Genomic DNA, 25680 nt, shown 5'->3' with positions numbered 1-25680 from the left:
ACAAATTTTTGACTGTCCAGTTTTTGTCAAGGAATGAGCACTTATCCATTGCTTCTGTGATGACCTCATGCATTCAGATATGGCAGAACATGACTTGGTGAGCAGTGGATCATAAGTTGGAGAAAGTCTATGGCACCCATGTCTCTGTTTAAGAATGGTTGTAAAGTCCTGATGTATACATAGTTGATGATGTAGATTGCTTTTTCCTTTATAAACACTGGAGTCAAACAGTCAGACATTTGGGTCCAAATTTTGTGTTGGAAATTATATCCTCTTCGATCTAGTGTATTTCTCGAATTCTACCTGCCCACATGAACTTTCAAGTTAGGTTTACTAGTTGTGGGCATTTCATAATGCACTTTCACAATCAATAAATGTGTACTCCCAATAATTGAAGGCTTAGAAGGACTTAAGAGTGGTTTAGAGGAAATCTAGTATGCTGTACTGGAAAAAAAAATCAATAGTTTGGTGAAGTACATGATTGAAAAAAGGCTGGTCAGTAATAAGATGGTGTCATTACCGATTTGCTGTGAGAAGGTAATTTTCCGCAAGACTTCTTCGGGACCTGATTTTTATAATAGGATGACCAGATGTTTAGGGTTCGTGTACATGTAGTTTGGCATTAAAGGACTAACTTTTTATTGCCTTGAGTTTATCTCCAGTTGACTTGAAAAGCTAATAAAAATGTCAAATTTAGAGAAGGTAAGAGATCTCTTTACAAAAGATGAAGTAGTACACTGTATTTTCTTTCCCTTCCTTACATGTTGAAATGATTGTAATTTGGCAATACCTTTTTAAGTCATGCTAAAATCCCAGCCTAAAGATGTATTGAACCTTGAACCTTTTAAACTACTCAAAAATCCATAAATCATTTTTAGGAAGGTTTTGAAGGGAATACAAAATATGACTTGCTGTAGGCAGATGCTTTGAAATGACAGAGAGTTGGATGGAGAATGTTGATAAGTAAATTGGATAGATGGAGGGCATCTTTGATTTATCCGATATGCTTTGGGCTTTGCAGTGGTACAGAGTTTCTAAACAAGGTCTCTATCTAGGGATGTACAATGTAGTATTCTACTTTCCATTTGGGCCTCTTATATAGTATGAGAAACTTTCAGTTGCGTATACTTCATATCTGCATGCCACCTGTTCATTAGTATAACTTTTGTCTGTAGATTTTATGTTTGTATGTACTATGAATCAGTTCTTTTGGAAAGAAAATGATATAGATTTCAGGATGAGATAGATACAATTTGATAGATGAGGTTTTGTTGACTGTTGTTTGTTCATCAGGGAATAAGTGAATCACACACTTGAGACTTGGTTGATAAGGTCATGAATTGTCCATCCTTTCTACTCTCTTCATACCAGACAATAGTTAAGCACAACACTGTTCAGCCAACTGAAAAAAGTAGGTCACTTCATGGCGGCAATCCCATCTCAGATTAATATTTCAAAGATTTTGCTCATCACTTTCTGTCATGCAGTCATCCAAGGGCTGTTCAAAAATAGAGGGCAGATGAAGTGACATCAATTTTCTACGATGATAGAATATCTATGGATGGCTATACATATTAAATCAGCTTCAAACTTTATGAGACATATCTGTTTTTGAAATTCTCTCAGGACTCTGGACAGTGGAGTGCACGTCTAAGTTCTAAACCCATAATTCAGCATTATGTAATTATTATAAACTGTCTCCTATTACAAACTCTGGACACTAGCTTTTAAAAGCAATCTTATCAGAAATAACTACTGTTTGTTATCTAATGACATTGATATTATATGATAAAAATGCATTAGTCCATTGCTAATTGATAGAAGAATTAAAAGTGTACAGGCATTTTGTTTCTGAGTGAATATTACTGAATATATTTTTTTATACAGCTTGACCTTGGTTTTTTAGACCTTACAAAACATCCAGTCTTGTCACATTGAAAACCATCCTTGTACTATTTGATACTGTGCACAATGCCCACTACCCCTCTCAAATTGTATTCAAAGAACAGAACCCTAAGCCAGGTAGGGGACTATGCTCTTAAATTATGCATGACAAACCTTGAATATGAAGAATGTACGCAATGTTTTTCATGATGTTCTTTTTTTGTGTTGTCTATTGTAAAGTCTCTGCAACTAATGACATCTTACAACTTTGTTTCTTTACTTTTCTTAGAACAAGTGGTTTAATAGTGGGCACTTAGTCCATCATCACCAGAATTTACAGGTACTTGCAAAGATAACTTGTCAGTAATGAGTTGTGAGTTGTCTTAGGGTTATTGCATCTATTGCAACTATTGTATCCTGTTTCAAAAGATAAGGAATAAAGACGAAGACGAAGGTAAGATGTCATTGACAAGAAAGTTAATATCAGACCAAGGAGGTTAAATCTTTCAGGTGAGACAAAGTACTTACTACTGGACTCAAGGATTAAGAAAGGCAAGCAATTATGAAAAAAATATTACCTGATTAAGATGTTATGTCGGTCATGAAAAGTTTATTTTTTCATTTTGTCCTTTACCAACACAGATGAACTTTCCTGCTAAAAAAAGTCAAAGAATGTTGAGGTATTACAAAAACAACAGAAGCATTTGGGTTGTGCTAGAAACTAGATGAATTTGAAAAAAAAAAATTGATGTCTCTGACAAGGTTGTTGAAAAACAAATCCCCCCCAATTTGTCAAATGGAATAATCCACAGCTAACCATAAACATGTCATGTTTGCCATAAGTCTCACAAATCCTCCTAACTACTTGTTGTACAAACATGTGTTATCATTATCCTGTACTTAAGAGCATCTACAAGGAGATTGCCTGTCTCTTCAGCGTCCTTCAGGTGTCTCCAGGTAGATTTTATCAGGAAGGGCGTAGGCATGATCACACAATAGATAACACCTTGATTATACCAGCTCTATCCTCTGGGGAGAATAATGAATTAATAGCATGTGGACACTGGCAAGGTTTTGTTATTAGGCTTGTTTTGAGGGACCGTTCAGTAATACTCAGCTAGCATGCCCATCGGTTTGTGAGAATTGAGGTAGGATCGATTCCGGTTGTCCAATAATATCCTATGACCCCCTGGCGGTTCTGTTTTTATCACAAGCCAAGTGTAACTGATTTGTTGGCTGGTTTATTGGAATATCATGGAAAGGAACGTTAGATTCTGTGTTATTACACAGAGCCTGCCGACCAAAAGGTCACGTAATGATTGACCCCTGTCCTGATCATCCCCATCAGTGAGAGTGTAGCATCGTGTCTGCCAGCACTGTAAAGCATGGGTGATCAAAGTATCAGCAGTATGTATGCCGGGAAAGGAACATCTCTTTAGCATCTCCTTCTAAGGGATACGCCAGGCATACTTCAGGATGCAGACAAAATGGACTTAACAGTTCAAGACGTAGTGAAATGTCGGTTCGGCCTCTAAGAGTACGGGATTTTTGATGGAGCGTTGGAGGAAGGCGACCCAATAAGACGTAGCCGTAGCCTTCAGTAGCAGTACTTCCGTGTTAGCATCAGATGTAAAAATGACTACGTACGTCAGCAGGTATTACATCCAGATGGAAAGGGTAAGTATAGGATCCTTTGGTTATCCTTAGTGACATGGACATGTTTTTGACATTGAGGTGCAATTCCAAGACAACATTTAAAACAATGTGGGTGGGGATGACGTCTATGGTTTATCATCTTTAACTACATACTGTAATCTAGATCAAAAGGGCAGGGGTTACAAGTATTTCTCAAATGCTGTCAATTTCTAGGTTGAGCTCATGCTTGACATATATATATATTTCACGGATACTTTTGTAAGGCCTCTTAAGTTAAATTTATCAGCCTTAAACGTTTTTCCACTGCAAACAGGGTCCGGTATAAAATTGCTATTAGCTACAATTCATTTCCCAGTTACAAGATTCTGGCTTAACCCCCTAATAGGAGTAACAACTGATTAGTGCCATATGATAGGAATTACATAGAGAATTCCTCAGCTTTATGGATTCCATCATGATTGATTGGTCCTCAGTGGGGATCAGGAAAAATAATCAGACTTCCATCAAGCCTATGTATACACTGTAGAATCTGATGTATTTTGCCAGCATAAGGCCACAACAATTAAACTTGCTGGTTGTCGGATTTATAAAATGCTAAATTGAAGTTGTAAAAATTGTGTGTACCTTGGTTCACAGAAGTGAATATAGTCAGATTCAAGTTTTCATTTTAAGATTCTATTTTTATCCTGACCTTAATTTTACTTCAAATTGTTTGAAAACTAAGGATATAAATTGATGTGACCAAAAGGTAACAGCTTTTGAAGATTCATCTATCCTTATAGTTAAATCTAGTATGTACCGGTAGTACTCTTCTCGTTTCTGGTATTTGAAACATTTTACAGTTACTGATTAGGTTCATAATTCAAGCGGTTTTGGTTTATATGTGTATTGAGAAAAATTCATGGATTTCCAGTGGTTGAAAATCCTATACCGGTATATAATGGCATCTTGAGAAAGGCTGTTCAGATTTATGTATTGAGTATTTTACAGAAATCAATACTTGAATTCATAGTTAATAGTGTGGAACCTTTAAACTTCACTGGTGCCATTGTTGTATACAGTAATACACTAGTCTACAGTATAGACCACTAGTTATATGAACTATGATAAAGTTTTGTACCAGTCAACATTATCCTTTCAAAACCTATTCTTTAGAATTCTTTAATTTGGAATCCAAAAATTTCTTTATGGTTGACTGTTTCAATAATGTTGGAGAATTTTCTTTCCTTTGAAGTAGTTTATCGATTCGTCATGCATGTTTTGTTTGTTTGTAGTTGACTGTGCTGTCTAAAGTTTTTGTCTTTGTTGACTGCTTTGTTGACATGAAAAGAAATATGGTATTGCCTGTTTCATCACTTTCCTCTTCATTCGAATGTGTTCCTTTCTGAACATGTCAACCAACTTTCTCTCACTGGACTATGTAAAATTGTTTACTTGTTTATTTGTTTATTGGAATTTACCACACAGCACTCAGTGGTGGAGGGGGGGGGCAGGTGTATTTCACCTTTAATTTACTGGCTCTTAATAATAATTACCCCGAAAAGGAAGTCTTTCTTGTTAGGTTTTCTTAAAAGAGGGTACCATCGAAGGAGATGCTCTTTGCCTTTTCCATCAATAGATGTTTACTAGCACCTGGCTTCATCTTAAAATGATTGCAATGCTATCGAAAGGAACAAGTCCCCAAAGGTTCTTCTGTCAATGTAAAAGTCATGGTCGATGCACCTTGCTCTCTTAAGGGAAGCTTGTCGCTGAACGCAAATCAATATAATCAATCTCAGAGTCAGCTTTGGGTTTTGTACGATTCGCATCACTGTTGAGGGAAAGTCTTCTTTGGATCGATAGCATTCACAGTTTACATGATGTACTATAGACCATACCATCACTGGGGGAGTAACAATCGTTTTTAGACCACAATAGTACTTAAGTGTCATATGGATTATAATGTGTTGTTTAAAGATTAAGATTTGTAATCCTGTTTAATAGTAAACACTTGTTCACCTTTATTCGCAGGGTAACCTATATCTGTCAAATTAAGCAACGTGGTATTTAGGGATATCAAATGGAAGGACGGTGGTTAATATGTTCAAAATATCGTAGTTTGACACTATCGTCTGCCGACTTGATATCCCTAAATACCCATTTCTGAAAGAAACGGATATAGGTTACCCCACGGATATAGGTTACCCCACGTTACATCTGATTCTGGACAGGTATTCCTGTTGAGTACAGTGCATTCAGACTTCAATACATTGTAAACTGTCAGTCGAAACAACCTTGGGAATCCATCATAAGCTTAATCAGCTCTTCTACCTTTGTTCCCATGGGAAAGAGTCCGCTTGTGTTTCTTTCTAATTGGGAATCCATGAGGACCAAATGATACTGAAAAATTTATCATGCTTTAGATGGATTTTATATTTATTCAGATAGATTTTTTCAGGGTGTTATCTGTGTAATAAGCGAATGGAGATTTAAAGGGATTCCACATTTGAAAGGCAATGGCCATGATGGCTGCTGAACTTAAAAAAAACGAATGGAGATTTAAATGGATTCCACATTTGAAAGGCAATCGCCATGATGGCTGCTGAACTTAAAGTCCTGCAGAAAATGTTAAACTTGACAGGTGGAGTTTGAGTGTTTGTGTCCCTGTTAGGTTGGACATACCTGCAGTTTATGTTGGAGTTGCTAGGAGGATAAACCATTATTAGTTAAGAAATGAACCCTTGTTTTTGACAATAAACTGTGTTGTCATGAAATGAACCATTGTCACCCAAGGGGTAAACCATCTCTAGAGAAGAAATTTGGTTATTGCAAATTAACTATACATCAATTATCGTGTTGTAGTCTTTTCATATTCAACTAGATTTAATGATTGGGAAGCTTCAAGTTTGAGTTTCTTCTACAGTAGTTCATCAAAGACATACCTATTTTGACTCTTTAGTGGTTTTAGAACTATGGCATCCCAAGAAGTTTAGGAATTTCAACTTTTCAGTCAGATGTTTGTTATGTCCATGGACAGGATGGATACATTCTGGGTTAGGTAATGCTCACACACCTGTATGCTACAGTTCAGGTGGTTGTAGGAATTTGATGTTCAAGTTACGTACCAATGACCCTACAAACCAATCAGTTATGCACCTTACCTGAGGTTAAAGTTAAAGTTCGCCCACACCTGGTATGGGGTTTGGAACTAACGTTACATTTTGACATGTACAATCAAAACCAGGGTTGTAGCCAGCTAGAAATCATTTTCCGTCCCCTCAATTTTGAATGGCTTTGCCGCAGTGTTTGCAAAATTTTGAAATCTAGGCCCTCTGAAATGCTATTTCCTGCATTTTGAGGGTTAAGTTTTGCTCACAGAGGACATACGTACAGAATGGGCAAAATTTTTTTCCGTCCCCAGCTGCAAAATTCCATCAAAAGATGGAAGGACGGGTGCTGGCTACAACCCTGATCAAAACTGTACAAGTGACCACCTCTAAAAAAGGACCACCTGACAGTATCATCCTATCTATAGTAACCACCTGCCCACATTAACCAAATTTTATCAGTCCCCTGAGTGGTCTTCTTGGGAGGTTTTGACTGTACATAATTTTGTAACTGGAAGATGTGTAGGTCAGAGCCCTTTATTTTAGTACTGGCAAACTCGTATCTCACCAATGCAGATCAGACCAGGTTTGATATATATAAATATACAAATTATGGCAATGGAGAGATTTTGATAGACTCTGATGTTGTTTATGGGTTACTTTGCCCTTGTAAAATATAGATATGTAGAACACCAGTTCATTTGGACCTGCACTGAAATGAAGGGTACAACCTACCATTAGATTTATGGGGTGTGCAGTTATCTTGTTTTTGTCTTGCCAGTTTGACGTCAGTGTATCGTGTTTTATAGCTGACTAACTCAGATAAATGGTCATTAACTGTTTACAACTGGTTCTTGTAAGTGAAAAGTGGCACTGCTGATCTCAGCTATTTTAAACCTTACCTACAATTTACATGTATCAGCACCTAAAAAATAGAACACTTGCCAGAAGATGACTGCTAATACTTAAAACTTTGATTCAAAAGACGCTGGGAATTTGGAAAATTTCATCGTTGTTGTTTATTTTGATAAATAATTTTACACATAAAACTATAACTTAAGACATAACAGAGAGGGAATTTTGATTGACTTGCAATATCAATACTGTACATTACAGATGCAACAAGTAGTGGAAAAAGTAGTGCAACAAGTAGAGAATGTTGTCCCCAATTGACTGTTACAGTTTACAGTACCTTTCCAAATTTAAAAGAGACCAGTGTTACTGGTTCTACTGTAGGTTAGAGGCCAGTGTTCATTTTGTACCTGTAGGGCATCGTATGTCTGGGGCACCTATATGATGTCATCAGCACACCCAGTTTTAATTGGCTGACGATATTCAAAAGTGGGCTGGGTTATTGGGACTACTGGGTCTGGGTCATTCTGAATTGAGACAGAGTATCGGTAGTAAAAGTTCTGTGTACAATGTATTGCTTTGTATCAACCCATCACAGATTGGTAAAATATCATTTTTATTACTAACTGTGTACTATCATAAAATTGTACATGTATTCTGCTTCCATTGTGCCATACTGTACATGTATGTGCAGTTGAGCATTATACTATTTATAGGTGTCAGACAGATCATGATCATGACCCAGGTGGTCGCAGCACGTGTAACAAAACCTGAATTTCTGCAGTTCAGTTCAGTTCAGTTCAGTTCAGTTAAGTTTATCCTCTGAGAGGTGACACCACAATCGCTACATGTCCAGCAGGACAGAGCGAAGCTCGTCTACATGTACCTGAAGTCCTGTGTCCTCTATTAATAACTTAGTGTTAAGAGTTTGTTCACTGACACATTGTATTTTATGACTATCAAAGGTAGCTATGATCACATGTCATACTTATTCAATGTTTTGAAAGAGTTTAATACGACCATACAACTGAACGTGTTCCACTCTCCACAGGTGAAAGACCCAGATTCCAAGTCCCAGGACAGAAGCTGTGTCAAGAAGCGAATGGCCGACGAAGGTCAAGAGGTGAAGGTCACGGCAGCCCTGGACAACCTGGACAGCATCGAAGATGAGGAGCAGCTGGAGAAGCTGGTAAGGTTTTGTTAGGTTGCACTAAGATATTGTTAACTGTCCCTGTGTCATACTACTGTACAACTGTGAAAGAAGTAATGTTTGTGACTTGATAATTATAAGAAGCTGTAACTTCTGTTTCTATAATTTATCCTTTTGCTCTTGAAGATTACAGAAGAAAAGGACAGAAAGGGGCTTGGGGTGCATAATTTCTTACTACAAACTGGGTTATCAAAAGACCATTGAAGTTTTGAAGTTTTTTTATATTATAGTGCTGTCTTGCCACTTGTTTTATATATTTTCAGAAACTGCTCTGTCTTATACTCTTAATAACCAATAAATATGCTCTCTCTAGTTCTTTTCCTTTACTTAAGCTTCTATCTCCGTCCTGGTAACACCTTGATGTTTCTTTGACTGTGTTGTTGCAGAACTATTAAAACGTTTCCGGAGAGTCTTTTTATCTGCTGTTATTAAAGGTTTGGCTCTGCTGCCTTCCCTTAGCATGCTGTGTTGTTTTGTCTTTCCCATCTTTCTTCCCTATCATTTTTATCATTCATATGTGTCTGACTGTGTGTATCTGTATTATGTGTGTGTGTGTGTGTGTGTGTGTGTGTGAGTGTGTGAAGGTTCACATTGGCTGTTGTAATGTTAACAAATTAGAGTTAAGAACAAAATTTTGTTGGAAACAGGACAAAAACTGATCCTGGCTGCCCATCACAATTATCGGTTCAACCAATGAGAGAAAGGCATTTATCTGATCGACCAATGAGAGATTGACTGCATTTCCATTGAATACATGTAGTTTCATGTTTTTAGGTACAGTTTGATGTAGGTGGGTGGAGTTATGGGTTTGGTCTATTGGGCGCACTGACTGCATTAATCTGTTATTATAAAACTATATGGTACCTTGCTCCCCCCATGAAGATGTGTACATGGTACGATCTGCATTGTTACAAAGACAATGGTAGATAGTTACAATACAATCAATTATGAAGCATAATGCACTTGTACCAGAATATGTGAAAAGTATGTTGCAAGGATTATGTCTGTGCTTGTGTACAAATATTAGGCCACAACATTCTATTTTCTTGGTTCTTTAAAATTTTAAGTGAAAATATAGCAAGTGGACATGATAAAAGCAGAGGGCAGGTAGGAAAATGAATCTAAATATCATGATAGTATTCGATCCAAAAAGCTGAGTGCACCAAGATCTGTTCCTCTGGCTTTGTTTTCCTTACATTTTTCCAGTGAAGCACATTTTTAAAGAATCAAAAAACCAACAAATTAATATTGGTGTGGCCTTAATATATATATTGGAATATACCATCCATAATATTATGCAATCCAACAAATCACATTTCATAGTAGGCATGCCAGTTGTGGACTCATCACGTTTATGGCTATAAATATATTGGCACATGTATTTGGGCCATAACATGGTTTGCATTTAGTGTGACCATATATTTAATGTATCTCCACAATAATTACACATGTATTGTAAAAGCCTGTCTACACAATGTATACATTTGTATGATATACAGGCATATAAAAGTTTGCCCTGTGACAACTTGCAAAGGGTAATCTTTTGGTTTTGAACCTTTGAAGAGCATTTTTCATCCTCCAATAAGATTTTCCTTCTTCTCCTCAGCTTGATCATACAACAGAGTACGACGATAGGAAGAGGATACGCGCTGCCTTGCGGATCCTACGGAAGAAGAAAAGAGGTGCGTGTCGTTCTCGCTCTTGCGTAGAAAATGCCGTCGTGTCGACAGACCGTCTTGTTTTCGTTGATATTAACATGTAGACACAATAAAATATTTGACATACATTTACACATGACTAGAAGAGTATTTGGTGCATTGGAATGATGTCATTAGGTTATGGGGCACTGGAGAGCTGAACTAGGGGACTAAGTGATTAAGGTGTGTCTTATGTACATGACTATAATGTACAATTTTAAGTTATGTTTTCCATATTTTATCATTTTTTGGACCCATTGTTTTCTTATTGGGAAGAAAAGAACACAAATGACACAAATAAACCAAACTTTGAGAACTTTAAAACTTCATTCACAATACATAACATACAAATGTATCGTTCTTTTCCATACTCTGCACTAACAGGATTTAAATTTGCCTTATACCAATTACAGTGCAGGAACCTAAGACCCTTATTCTGTCCCGCTTATTGTAATTCTTCATTGCTGACTTTGTGGTATTTGAATCTCATTTCAAAGTCCAGTGAATAAGTCCAGCCCTTGGTGTGATAAAGCTTAGTCTAATGGGGGCCGAATTGACTTAAAACCCTAGGTTTAAAAAAAGGCTTCCTAGAATGGTTAACACCTACCAGGTATTCGAAAAAAAAAACCCTCCATATAGGCGCTACTAGCTGGCCCGTATGCCATCATTGGAATGACAACCTGCTTCATAAGTCTAGACTGGTTACTGATACAGTGTAATAAATTAAGACTCAATGGTTACCAATGAAAAGGGAAGATGGTCCTGTTTCTAATTAATTAGTTTTCTTGCGCTGGCGAGTGAAGATACAGCGAACATTGTGTATCATATCGACCATTCTGTAACAGATAGGGGCTACACAAGAACACAATCAATATTGAGAATGTATTCAGCCTTGTCACAAACTTTTAGAGTAGGGGGCTAATATATGAAAGTAGCAGGCAAGGCGCGTAGCGGCTTGCGGCAGAGCCACGGAGTGGCGAGCGGGGGGTAGGTACGGAAGGGGGGTGTCCCCCCGTCCCGTAGGGGGGTCCTGGGGGGCCTCTCCCTGGGAAAATTTTTAAATTTAGACCCCTAAATATGGTTTGGGGCCGTGTATTTTGGGTAACTTTGGTTATCTTTAAACTTTGAATTGACAAAAAAATCCTGAATTTCGAAAAAATTCAGCATAGGTTCCCCGCTATGACCCCTATAAACCGGGGGCCAACTATCAGAAAACTGCCAGAGGTTTATCAAAACAAATTACTGGGGGATTTTGTAACGGGGAGCACTGGACTTAAACTTTTATTTTTTGAAATTCTACCCCAAAGTAGCCGGCTGGAAAAATGTAAGTAGGCGGCTAAAATCGCCGCCTGCCGCCTAGTTTTGACAAGGCTGATAGTATTATCATAATGGTAAACCAATGGAATGGAGGTCTTTACAACCAGCATTTTGTTTATTTTTCATTGACTAAAAATCCAATTTTTTTTCTACATTGTATTTGGTTTTGGACAGACGAGGACAATGTGGCACTGCACTCATTAACAGTGCCACATACACAGTACAGACAGAAGGTAAAGGTAGTCTTTTCTTTTACCTCCCCGACTGAAGTGAGGTACCCATTTTTACACCCATGCAAGGGCACAACTACAGTACAACATCAGGGGCAAGACTGGTATCGAACTTGAGACCTCTAGATTCCAAACCAAACGCTCTACCAGTTATGCCACAGACGATGCCTTTGACATCCTTTCCATCTGATACTTTATTTTGGGTCACCTTAGTTGCAACAACATACTTTTTAATTTTTTAACAGTACATGGTGAATAGCATAAAATTTCACATCTAAAATGCCAGTAACCTGAATTGACCACAACTTCATCATCACAGACTGTCATTAGCCATTTACCATTCAACAAATTGTTACCTTGTTGCTTCATGGCAATCATTTTGAATAATTGATGAGCAGCATGAATTTTTGATAGGGCTCATGACCCTAAGAAGCCAATTCTTCATGTCGAAAATTAGGATCGTAAATACAACCTGTCATACAGTGTTACATGGTGAAGCCAAGCGACGGTCACAGAAGTTGTGTTTAAAGTAAGATGTTACTGGTAAATATTTCTTTGAGTGCATCCAAATGTATGGATTAGGATAAGAGGGGAATGAGCTTTGAAGTGGGACTTCAGAACAGGGTGAAGTTTTCAACAAAAGCTTGATTATTTCCATACAAAATAAATGATATAAAATACTTGATAAAGTACTGAGGACTTCAAACAGCCTGTTAGCAATTCTTAATGCTTGTAATTTATAGAATAAGGAATAGAACAGAGCTTTAAATTTGTGCAATAGCTTGGAGTTGGCCTTTGTCTTCCATTTCTATGGATTGGTCTTTTATCAAAATTAAAAGCCACTTCTACAAAAGTTGAAGATGTTTAAACATGATACAAAAGCTATCTTGGATGTTACTTGAGTGTAACAGGCCAGAATGTACCCCTAGTAATAATGTACCCTGTCACACAAGTGTCATATTCTGGACTGGTACTCTTGTGTGACAGGGTACATTCTGACTGGGAGTTTATTCTGGCTTGTTACACTGGTAAGATTTATTGACCTCAGGTGACTTTTGCATCTTGTACAATTTTCACTTTTTTTACATTCTATTGCCTTTCAATTTTGAAATGGTATGATCCATAGAACTAGAAGACAAAAGCCAGCTCCAAGCTATTTCACAAAGCTCTAAGAAAAGCTCTTATCTCCACACTCAAGACTGTAGTATTATGTGACCTTTTCTGCGCAGCCAACATTCAAGAAAAGACTTATTATAAGTGGTGTATCAAATGTCAACAAAAGAAGCTTAATGCGAATTACAACAAATGGCCTAGGTTTCACTTTCTTTCTTGAGTGGCAAACACACACATACACGAAGTGATGCTATCAGCTTTGACCGCAAACTTACATCTTTAGGAACTCAGTAACCTTTCTGTCTGAGGTTATTTCAGGTGAAGTGGTCATACATTGTTGTTTATTTCCTTTGACTGAATATGGTACCAAGACGATTCTGCCCTTAAGCAACTGAACCCAGTACTAGTCAACTTGATCCAACCCCCTGGTCAACTCGGCCCAACACCCTGGTCAACTCGGCCCAACATCCTGGTCAACTGGACAAGGGCCGAGCTGGTCTGATTAGACATTGGTCAAGATGGCTAGAGTATCTGCCATCCTGTAACTCAATTTCTTTATTTTCAGGAATGGTGGTTGTCTTCAATACAGGCTCCTATTAGTGTTAGGAAGTCTAACTAATATATTATTTCGTTGCATATTGCAGAGGGCCTATTGAACCACACAGTGTCCAAAGTTCTGTCCAACCTGCAAGACAATCAGAGTAAGGTCAGCAACAACCACATCAAGAAGGACGACAAGGAGAAGAAGAGTCTCAAGACCACTGACGCTTTGACCAAGAGATTCTCGGACAAGCCTTCCGAAAGACTGAGCTCTCTGAGACAAGCAGATAGAAAGAAGGAGCAAGATCAGCTGAACTCGAGGCTCAAGGCAAAGGAGGACAAGAAGGAGGAGAAACCACACAAGAAGGAGGAGAAGGACAAAATGTCGACTACCGTAAGAAAAACGACGACCTCTGGGCCTGGTGGAAGGACCACAGAGACTGTCACTACAGAGACCACTGACAATGGTGGTAAGGACTACTCACATTATATAGTTATACTGTATTAGATTGTCTTTTCATTTTCGTCTCAAAATGTCAGTTCTCATAATTCCGTCAGGACTGGTATCCTTGGACTAATTCAAAGAGGTCTACAGGTGCAGCACCAGTTATTCCCAACTTATGCACATCTCAGATGTCCAGGTGTTCCGATTATTCTTGAAAAGGCCTTGAACAACTGTTCACCATTTTTAATGTTGTGGTCTGGGTACTGGGCAGAATGATGAGAGTTGAGATTCCTAAGCTACTTTGGTTTTGATGTTGATATATATGTCTGGGGTTTTCCCCCAGGGTACACTGAAAAGCGCCAGAATGGGCGACATGTCTCCCCTGGTTAAGTAAACAAACAAATAAACCATTCGTTTGACAGCCAACCTTATCATAATCTTCAATTACTGTAATTCACTTTGTTTTCTCGGTACCAAACTTTCACAGTCTGAGAAAATTTAACTTGTTCTTGGAACTAAATGTTCACTGTCGCGGTCAATGCACATAAAAAAAGTCTGTGAATTATTTCTTATCAGTAATGATATGTTCACGTTACAGTTGTCACCGTGAAAACCGTGAACATAACAGTACATTGAAAATATCAGGAACTACAGTATCACAATAGTTACACCATACATATAACCACTGTTGTTTTCTTTCCATGTCCTAAATTTGTCGTTATTTCCTACAGGTGGTAGTGTGCGGTCCAAGACAGTTGTCACCAGTCAGACCAAGACCTGGGGTAGTTCGGGAGGAGCAGCCGCACCAGGTGCTAAAGTTGGCAGGTAAGAGTCAGACAGCACTGTTTATTTGACTTAAAAGGTATAACCTGGTATGCCCTTGATCTTGGTCTAAAGTGTTGTTTTTACCAAGCTTTTTACGATGCCTCAGAGCAAGGATAATCCTCTACATACCAAAGCCAACAAACAACATTGCAGAAACAACAACAACCTTGTTTGAAAACTCTTCCCTCAGAAAGAATACATTTTTCTTGAGCGGCCCCAACGCCAGTGTTTCTTAAGGCATTGAAGTCATTACGACAACGAAGATTAGACATCCAGGTAATAAGATATGCCAAAAAATATATAATTCTTTGAAGGCATTCTTATTGCAAAGAAGATGGTATGAAATAGACAATTTCTTTATATCTAGTCATTCCTTGTAATTTGTGTCTTCTTCTTGGTTATGCAGGTGTTTCTGCATTCATTAGGTGATCTGTATTGTGAAGGTATCAGCTTTCAGTGTGTAGGAATACAAGTCATTTACTCCCATGTACACTGATAAGCTATACTAATTATCAGAGCTTCATAAACAGTACCTTTGTTTAGATTTGACTAGCACTTATTGTGATATCCTGATTAGAGACTATAATGTAATTCTGGGGTACAGATTAGGTCGATGTGACCCTTTAAAGCACACAACATCGCCAGGTGTTTTTGAAGGTGTTGTTTGTTGTGGTATGCAAAGAGAATTTGCAGGGGGAGGGGAGGTGTATTTATCATGTCCTTATCAGGTCATTTATCAGAGATTATCTCCCACTTGCTAATTGATAATGGTGCCAAAGGTGATTATCACCAGTAGTTTGGGGTGTTAATTATGTAAACAAGGACAGTATTCCCCAAGGGCAAGGCCAGGGACTTCAGGAACTCTTGAGTCTTCAACTTCTTGGGCTTGTTTTTAAAAATGCCAAAGTGGGAAAGACAGTCTTTTCAGACAGTGAAGTAAGCAATATTACAGGGAAGGGCTCTTGTAGAAATGCTTGACAATGTTTTGTAAGGATTTTTTCATTAGATGTTTTTTTTACCAAAAGATTCCACTTGTAGATGAGTGATTTTACCAAGAAACAAAGTATTTCATGCTGAATGATTTGAAAGGTTACTAAAGCTCAGAAACAGTTTGATGAAATTCTTTGCAAATTCAGTATTAGCATCTGAAACAAAGAAGATCATGTTCAATATATCTAGCCTGGTATCCAGCTGTATTATAGCTCCTGAGTCTCTTCTGTCCTCTTCGCAAATACGAGGACAGAAGAGACTTGGTAGCTATAATACGGCAGGATACCAGGCTACAATATTTCTGCCAGTAAGTTTTCAATCATAAAGTATTTTGTATTCATTATGGGATAATGGATAAATGTACACTAAAACTTTAGGAATACATAAGCCCCCAAATGACTTTATACTTCTGAATGGGATGAACCTTAAGTACTAGCTTGTCTTATTAGCATATCAGGAAGCACGGCTTTCGAACTTGATGGTCCAGAACAAAAAGAACACGCATACATTTGTGTAATTCCTTCCCGTTTGTATCAAGCTCTTAGTTCCGCTTGTGGAGCATAGCAAACAGGCAAACAGGCAACACACAAGCCACTATGTACAACTCCCCACACTTATCCCAGCTTTGTTAGGGCTAAAGTAAGCAAATACAGCTGACAATTTCAGACTACAGACTTTAACATGTAAGCCTTTCACAGTCTAGTGTAATACACAATCATTGTATCTTTGCAATTGTAATACTGAATTTCTATACATCAGTTGCATTCTTCTTAGCATATTAAATCAATATGAAATGGAGAAAAATGTATATTTCCAACAATGTCAAACACACATTGTTCTTCTTCTTTCAAACCAAAAATTTTCTGGGTCATATCTTAATCTTGCAGAAAAAAATTCAGTAAATGTATATAGTGTCAAATAATTTCGCCCTTGTATATAGAGAGATTTATTAATATATTTTGGGTTGTTTGATAGTGTTCTAGAAAAAAGACATTCAAAGGAAAATATCTGTCTCAGCTGAAAATTATGAGAAAATTTTGAGTAAATCAATTTACAAAGTATCAAATTGAATAATTGCCCTTCATATATTTTAGTCTTTTTGTTGTTCTAGAAATAAAACATCCAAGGGAAAAAGAGTGCTAGTAACATTTTGAAGTATTAAAAACATAGCCTGTCAGTGCTTTGGTGGTCTTTGTGATGGACTGCTGCCCTCCCATGTGGAAGAGTGGAGATGAAAGGAGGGAAATATGCGTAGCCATGTCCCACTGTGGCTGCTTGTACTACAGCGTATACACAACACGACCTGACAAAGGCTGGGTCCCAGGAACTGTCTGTGTTGTCTGTCAGACCTAGCACAGAGAATCAGTAGAGGGTAGCCTCCTTCACCGGCATTTCTAGGGCCTTGGCGAAAGATGTCTTTTTTTGTGTGAGGTGGGGCCGGTACACTCCCCCCAACACTAATGCTAGGGCCGGTACTCTCCCCCGGTATATATTCCTTTTCCGGCATTTTTCCTTTCCCGGCATATTTTCCTTTCCTTGCATATTTTCCTTTCCCGTTGTATTCCCGGATAAAATTCGTGAATCGATGTCTGGGATCATGGAACTGTCTCTGTTGTCAGTCAGGCCTAGCACGGAGAATCAGTAGAGGGTAGCTTCCTGATTTACACACACACACAACAGGCTGACCAGCTGTGCTGCATGGAAGTCAGTTTCTTTTCTTCACTAGTTCCGAAGAGAAGTCCAGTCTTCCTGTCTATGTACACAAAATAACAATAACAAGGGATAGGATAGCCGCCATCATCACAAATCATGCCTTCATAAACAACAGTTTTCCATTATTGAATTTGTTTTTTCTATAAAAGTATCATAGACTATAGAGCTAAATGTATTCATTGCCACCAAGTACAGTAGTAGGGGCATCCTCACTAGATAGCTTTTGACAACACTGACAGCTAGATGTGCAAAGATTAGGTGTGACAGGTCGTTCAGTGTAATATAACCAGCTGCTGCCGTGCCACGTGCCTGCGAAGCTGGTGTTTTAAAGCCCAAGGGCAGTTGTACCAGCTTACAGATACAGAAAATGGAAGCTGCCTATTACTAGGTCCTGTAAGTGTTGGTTTTCCAGTGTAAATAGAAAAGACTTTTTTAAAACAGTTGTATTGTAACTTGAAATTGTCGAGAGAAGAGAGAAAAAAAACCCCACGAGCCTGAGGGTATCATCAAAATTGTCATGATTGAAGCATGCTTTCTTGAAAAAGCAGTCTTGTACAATTAATGTGTGATTGTAAAAAAAGAGAAAAATGTGGGAATGTGGAAAACCCCAGGCAGCCCTCCATATTGTACTAGGACATCATGTGGGATTGCTGTCAGCTGGATTCCCATTTCCCTGGATCTGTGGTGTTCTGAGTCAGCAGGGTTGATCCCCCTCCTATTGTTGTCCCAGAAAGGCTTACCCCTGAGTCCGACCCGCCTCCGCACTTTGTACCTGGTGATGAACAGTGACAGGAGACCATCAGGATAGCTGTGCTAGCGCAATCCATCACAGACAAGGTACTTTCCTGGTTTGTCTTGTCCGTGAAATCTCTCCTTTTGTGTTGGAGAGTGTCTGACAGTTGTCTGTTGTAAGTCCAACTCCTTTCATTTCATATCAAAGGGAAATTTCAGAGCTTGAAACATGCACAAGATGAAAGTTAAATGTTGTATCTTGAATAAGTTCTGCCCCTCCAAAGGTTGTTTGAGGCTTCATCGGATAGCCTGTTGGAACAGGTGGTTGCTGGGTGACCTCTTTGATTGGCATTATATGTTAATGTTCAGCTTGATGACTCTTTCTTGAAAAGTTCTCTGGATTGAATTGTAGTTTTTCTTGATTAGTCAACAGTTCTTTGTCAGTTAGCCACATACAGAGATATTAATGATGTATAATATTAATAAGGAGAGACAGATCGATGAAACCTACAAATGTAGCTAGTCGCTCTTGTTACAGTAGTATGTTCTCTTTTTTTCTTACCAAGGCCATAAATTTTTGTATGTAGTCCCAATTTGATAATGCTTACCCAAATGGTGTTGATTTCCTCTTCGTTTGAGGTCATCCTTTGTCCTGTCCATTCAGATAGAAAAGCTCAGGGATAAACCAAGAATGATAGAAGGGGGAAGGGCTGTGAGAAAATGAAAAAAGTCAAAAGAAGACAAGGAAAAATATATTTTTGTAGAGAAAAAGGAGAGTTGTCATAAAAAGAGACATGATAAGAGAATAAAGGTATTGCACGAGCTGTTGATTTGAAAAAGGTTGAAAATTGTTGATATTTCCCTCCTCCTTTGAGAATTTCTGAAGTGTCCCTAAGTTTACAGTGACCTGCCTAGGGCCTCCTGAGAAATTACCATTCCCAGGCACTGGACATACTTTGCATGTGAAAAGCTTAGGGATTGACTTCTTAAGTCTGTATGGAAACCTTTATTAAAGCCCTAAGTCCACTGGGAGGGGGGATAGTTCTTGTGCAGTTACATGGAAAACCCAAGAGAAAAGCTGATGTAAGAAAACAAAAAATACAATGTAATCTACAAAATGATAATCAATATCTTTGATAAATCGCTGTACTGTAGCTTGTAAATTTGGTGAGAAAGAAACATAACAAAGTTTAGGTAGAAAGAATGAGACAAGGATGAAGGAAAAGTTACCAAGCAGCTTTTAAAAACCCCAAAGTGATATTTTCTGCTTTGTAAAACCTCTCAAACATCCTCAGAGCTATGTCGTTCTCTTAGTCTTTGTTGGTACTGTATACACAGGGTAGCCTAACTCCCCACTAAAGATAGCATGACGGTAAGTCCTGTGTCTCTAGTGCCTTTGTTCAGGATGACTGTGTTTGCTTTTGCTGGCTAGTCATACACCACTCATCCATATGGATGGGAGACAAGGATGGCTGAGTTTGTATGACATGTTTACAAACACAACTTTCCGGTAAACTATGGTACTGGAGTAGTCATGGTAGTAGTGCCCCACAGACAAAGCTTTTGTAAAGAAGGTAATATCTTAGGCAACTATGCAGTCACAATTAGGGTAAACTTTGTCACAGGAAATTGTTACATATACGAACATGTTACAATTGGTCTGTTTTTGCAGTCTCTATATTAACTTATGATTAAGGAATTTTGGGAGAATCAGAATGGTTACAGAAAAGGGCTCATAAATCTTATTCTTGTCAAAACAACCTGCATGAATGGTTCCTGCGTAGTTGAATGAGATCTCATTCCTTGCCATCTGCCTCTGTTGAATAAATCCACAAGAAGTCCACGCGACATGTGGTTGACTTACACAATGTGCCACAGGAAGTGCTTATACCAACACACAATGGATAGGCCATCTTTAGTAATACAATAACCATCCTTGTGTCTTTTGCTTATGCATTATCATTTCATTTTATTAATGACTGTCCAGAAATACCACTGGTGGTGACAATTTAGTCTGTGTAACACAAACTGTGCTGTTCAGGGCTGTAACTGGCCCTTCCCCGCGGGGGCCGGCGGATGTTTGGCGGGCTGCTATAAGCGAGATTTAATCAGGCTAGTGACAATTCAAAAACTTGCATTTGGTTAGAATACGAATAAGAAGTTTTAAAAGTATTGATTGAAATGTGCACTTTACAGCAGCTGAAAATTGTTGCAAGCACTGATTCCTCTAATTTAAGTTTCTTTTTTCAAAAAACATGTCATTGAGTTTTTCTAAGACTTTGTAAACTTCTCATAACTTTAAAGCAAACAATCTTAGAAAAAAGTTGAAAATAAAGTAGCATGCAGAATCCTTTACTGTTTTTGTTTCTTTTCAGTTCATTGTTATATTTGGTTTAAAGTTTCACAGTACTTCTGGATCACTGCTCCTGTAGAAACGTCATGTTCACACCTGTTGTAAGCTGAGGTGTGAACGATTATCACTAACCACTATCATTGTGATCAGTGCCGGACCTCCTCTTCCCACACCTGCATTATCCCAGGGTCAGTTGGCACCTTTGTTGCACCGTCGGCACAATAAACCCTGATCACAGCCTTGTGAGGTACCCACGGTACTTTCTAAAACCCCCTTTGGTGTATTATTTTCAAGCAATTGCACAACTGTCACTGGGTGAACCTAGTCTATAGTATGGGAATATCCAATCTCTTGGAAACAATTAGATGTTGAATCCACATGTCAAATCTTATAACCTAGTCAGTCTGTCTTATCTTATCCAATGTGTGTATCAAACTAAGTTGTGAAATTATAGTTTTAAAGCTATGTAGAAAACAAATTTTAAAGCCTTTTGTTATTTTGTATTTATGCTAAATTTGGCATGTTATGTAACTCCATTAACGGGTTGTCTTTGAAGTAAGCAAATGTAGAGTGTGTGTTTGCCAAATTGTCTATTTCAGTGGTAAAGAGTAGCTGTGTTCTTTGTACATACATATAGGTTGTGGGAGTAGTTTTTATTGATTTGTTATCATTGTATCCTTTACATAGTTTTTTGACTGATTTACTGCTTTTAAAATGGGAGATAGTATCGTAATGCCAGGTACTTACGCAGGATGAATCATATGATCAAAGGAGTAGCACTTTAAAACTTTTAACAGCTTTCATTTTCATGCTAAGAGTCGACATTGGCTTACGGGCTGAAAAGACTTGGAAAGTACCTTACTTGTCTGTCCAAAAGGGGAGGGGAAAACTGATAACTTGTACATTGTATTTGTAGCACCAACATTAGTGCAGACACCTCGGCTCATGAATAGGGATCTCCACAGACAAATGACGTAGGTAAATCACATTGTCATGCAAATGAGTCCATGTGGCCGCCGGGGCATACACAGCGGTAACGCATGCTAATAACAGACTGCACTCTCTGGGCTAGACTTCATTTGTGGGGTAGGTAAGCTGCCGGAAGGTTCTGTTAGTAAGGAGAAGAAAAAAAACTGTCTCAGTGTCACCATGCCGTCCTTTATATCGGAAGCTGTGTGGATACCTAGGAGGAAGTCGGAGGGGGACAGTTCTTCAGGACGATCGGTGTTACAGGTGGTTAAAGCTAGACAATCTACGGAAGAAAAGGCTGAGGAGACAAGAAAGATTGGCAGGTGAGGGTATAGGGCTCGGTAAAGGGGGATCCTCAAGTTTGAAATTTGTAACAAGATCTGTCACTTCCAGGTCGTGAGAAAAAAAAATGTAAGCCGAGGCTGTAATGTTTTGGGATGTTCCTTCTCCTGTGACTTCGAAGTTTCTGTATAAAAAGTTCTTACTTTACATTCAGAGTTGTGCTTGATATAACAACCATGGATGAAAGAAAAAAGCAAATAGTGAAGTTTTCATAACGATGCTTCATCATGTCAACGTCAAAAGACCTTGCGGTACGTAAAGTTTCTGACAGAAAAGAGAATCAATAAGTGGTGAAAGATTGTCTAAATCCACTTATGTTGCATTAGCTCTCCCAAAGGGGCCTACATAATGAGTTTTTCCGAGTGTTTCCAAACAGTTTTGGTCCCCAATGTTTCCTCTCGGCTGCTTTGCGGTAGTGGTAACCCACAAAGGAACCCATGCGTTCTCCCTGTGAACAAACTACCCCGTACTTTTCATCCCTTTGTCTTGGTAGAAGGGTTTGTTTCCAGTAGGAGAGGTCAGGACCGACATAAGGGCAGATGGTGCGAGCTTCATGTTCGCTCCCACCACCGTGGCGCTCCCTTTGTCCGCTACCACAGGGATTAATCCATTGGTTCTAGCAGTCGCTTGGGAAAAGAACTTTTCGGTCCCGTTCAGCTTAACTGTGTTTTGCCCAAACACAACCCACTTAGGCCCTTACATTGGGAGTTTCCCAGTATGGAACATTCAAAAGGTTACATGTTCATGTTAGTGAGTGAGATCTTTGCAACGTTTTTCATGTCATATTTGTATGCTTGCAAGTAAAACGATAATCTTAATGCATTTTAAAGCAAAAATGAAACTTACTATTTATATGTGCATGTGCTAATATATTGATGTTTCCAAGATTCAGAATTTTTTTTTTCAATTATTTCTTTTTGATGTGATCACTTGCTGACAAAGATTTTTATGTAGCAAAGAACATTTTAACCTCCTTGATGTAGTATAGAGGAAAAGACTATGAAAAGATTTCTTAGCAAAATGATCATAAAAAGTATAAAGGTTTTGTTGACTAACAGAAAGGTGAGTAATCTGTTAACCACTATCTCTTCTTTGATGTACTCATTTGTTTTGATGATCTTCTGGTCTAAGCTACTATTAAATGTGATACTGCTATTTAATTAGCTTCTCCATAGGTGGGCAAAACACCCAGATAATTCTGCAGGGTTCTGTGATTATACAGGCACTAAAATAGATAGAACAAGTATACCTGAATTTTAGGGAAGGCCACTGTTCCCTTTTCTATGAATTATATTCATTTGACAATTTTCTGCATTTTTGTATAAGATCTGCTTTTTGGTGAGATAATTTTGTTAACAATACCCGTAAGCAAAGATATGGAAACATGCAGTTTAGTGTTTTAGTATTCAAAGTAAAACTCATTCAATCTTGTATTGTAGTGATACTGATACTGAATCAAAGAGGGTTTGATAAAACCTGGAATTAATCAAGCCACCAACATGTACATTATAAACTAACCTGCTTCAAGACCTAAACAAATTGGGATTAACTGACTTGTGGAAAAACTGTTACACTAAGAACAAAATCAGATTTTTGGAAAAGCAAAAAAACAACTTGTTCACGAAAGGAGTGAAGCTTCTCTCTGGATTTCTGCCAAACTTGAAGAGAGTTAGGATGTTTAAGTCACACTGAGATCAAATTAAAGCCTTTGGATGTTTACTTCCTTCTTATCTCTATAAAATTGGAGTGTTTTCAATGAGCTTCCTTATCAATATGGCAAGTGATTTTATCTTAACAAGTTACCTCCCAAGCCTGAGGCATATGTAAAATTTTTGTTACTCTCTTCTGCCATATAGCTTATGACATCCTCTAAGAGTCTACATATAGAAAATCTTCTTTTTGCTTTATATGTTGGGAGATACAAGATAGATGTTGTGATATTTCTGTTGAATCATTTTCACAACATACATGTGTCTATCCATCATTTACAAGAATATCTTAAAAGGAAAACGATGAAAATTGTAACAGTCTTGCATATGGCATAATGGCTCATTGTCTTTAAGTCGTCCTTTTTTCAGATGAGGGTGGTTATTATAATGCTTCTTGGTGCGGAAGCCCCTGTGGCTAAAGCGCTGGGTAAAATGGTCACTTGTCAGTCTTTTCCACCTAACGCAATCATTAACTTTCAGTGGAAAACAAGGGCTTGATTGTTGTACAGAGCTGCCCCACATTTACTGTCATGTGCTTTATCGACTGTACATCAAACATCAATTGCTTGTATAAAGATAAAACATCTTGTTTACCTGCAAAATGTATGAGGGTAGTCAGGCATGACTATTACAATTTCTGTAATAAGAAATAAGGTTTAGTATACATATTGTATGCGAGTATACAAATGTATTTCTTAGACGTTCTTATACGTCTTAACATAGATCCTCCATAGTAGAGAGCCCCTATTCCAAGCATACATGCTTGACTTGAGTCTTCCTAATTCTTTCTTAAGGCGTGAAGCCTTGTTGCCTAAAATTAGGTCTTAGCTTATCCTATGGCAAACATACATTTCCTTTTATTCAGTTGCGGACCAGGACCCCTATGTTGAAAGGTCCCACGGATATCAGTAACTACTGGTCTGAAGAGACTGTACAACTCTGAGACTTACTGGCACAACTTGCCTGAGGCACTGGCTACTCAAACTGTCCAACGATTGTTATCATCACAATAGATTAGACTCTAAATGTGCTCACCCTTCTGACATCAGTCTGAGCGCAAATTAACTCCTCTGTCTTACAAACAGAAGATAAATTTAATATCCCTTGGAGAATACTTACTAACAGCTGCAAAAAATGTTGTTTTGAGTTGTGTGAAAAGCTGAATTATGCTCTTTCTTTTTTGTCAATGATTTAATACTTTTATCTCCTTCATCGCTAGCTGTAATACAATGGCTATTTTAGTTACCGGTATATGTCCTAAGGGCGAAGACACTGGGAGGTAGATAAGAGAAGGGATAAGAAGATTGGGTACATCTTATCTCTCAAGTCTCAACCATTTCCCTGCTTAGCTAATCCTTTTAACAATAGAAAGTTGGGGCCAAAAAGGCTACTTCTGCAGTAAGGAAGTTACAAACAAAATGGTAAACAAGTTTCTATAGCTACAAGTATATGCATCCAGTTTTGTCAACAGATTTGCCATTAGGATTCTTGTCTATAATTGTCCATTGCTCAGATTCTTTACTGGAAAACTAATTGATGAGGATTGATGGATTGCTGCTTAGGTGTTAGGACGGGATGTTTACGACATAAATATTATCAGATGGGAAGGAGTTAGTTGTGTAGGAAGTCGTAAAGTTGAATAATAGGCAGTTGTAGCCCAGGGTACATGATTCATCACAACACTAATAACAGGGTTTGGGAGTTATTGCCTTTGAGAAGAAGGTTATGGTTTGACATGCGTATGTATGTCTGTCTGTTTTCTCTGAACAGTATAACTCAAGAAGTTGTAGATGGATCTGGATGATGTTTTGGTAGGTGGGTAGGGGTTTGAAAAACAAGGGTTAAAATTGGATTATGGCCCGGTAGCAGCTTTCTAAGGTACTGCAGCAAAACTTCTGGTTTTGATAATATTGCGTGTTCTGGACAGGCTGTGTTGGTCATTTTTGAGCAATACATACATGTACATGTAGCTTCTAGGGCAGAGAGTATTTTTAAGTGCTGTAAACTTGGGCCCCCT

The 25680-nt window shown here is 38.2% G+C and overlaps 1 protein-coding gene across 5 annotated transcripts in view; it reads left to right on the top strand.

Moving 5' to 3' along the window:
- Positions 1 to 25680, top strand: part of LOC118426652 (cytospin-A-like) — a 73261-nt gene that overhangs the window by 35445 nt on the left and 12136 nt on the right. For all 5 annotated transcript variants that reach the window (XM_035836168.1, XM_035836165.1, XM_035836166.1 and 2 more), the window contains exons 11-14: positions 8530 to 8667; positions 10295 to 10370; positions 13690 to 14055; positions 14762 to 14855. In XM_035836168.1, coding sequence (XP_035692061.1) covers positions 8530 to 8667; positions 10295 to 10370; positions 13690 to 14055; positions 14762 to 14855 — 674 coding nt within the window. The remainder of the gene's footprint in view (positions 1 to 8529; positions 8668 to 10294; positions 10371 to 13689; positions 14056 to 14761; positions 14856 to 25680) is intronic.

Source organism: Branchiostoma floridae, chromosome 11 (genome assembly GCF_000003815.2).
Source record: "Branchiostoma floridae strain S238N-H82 chromosome 11, Bfl_VNyyK, whole genome shotgun sequence".
NCBI classification, from domain to species: domain Eukaryota; kingdom Metazoa; phylum Chordata; class Leptocardii; order Amphioxiformes; family Branchiostomatidae; genus Branchiostoma; species Branchiostoma floridae.
Note: the sequence above shows the minus strand (reverse complement) of the source record. Positions and strands in the feature narration are given on the sequence as shown.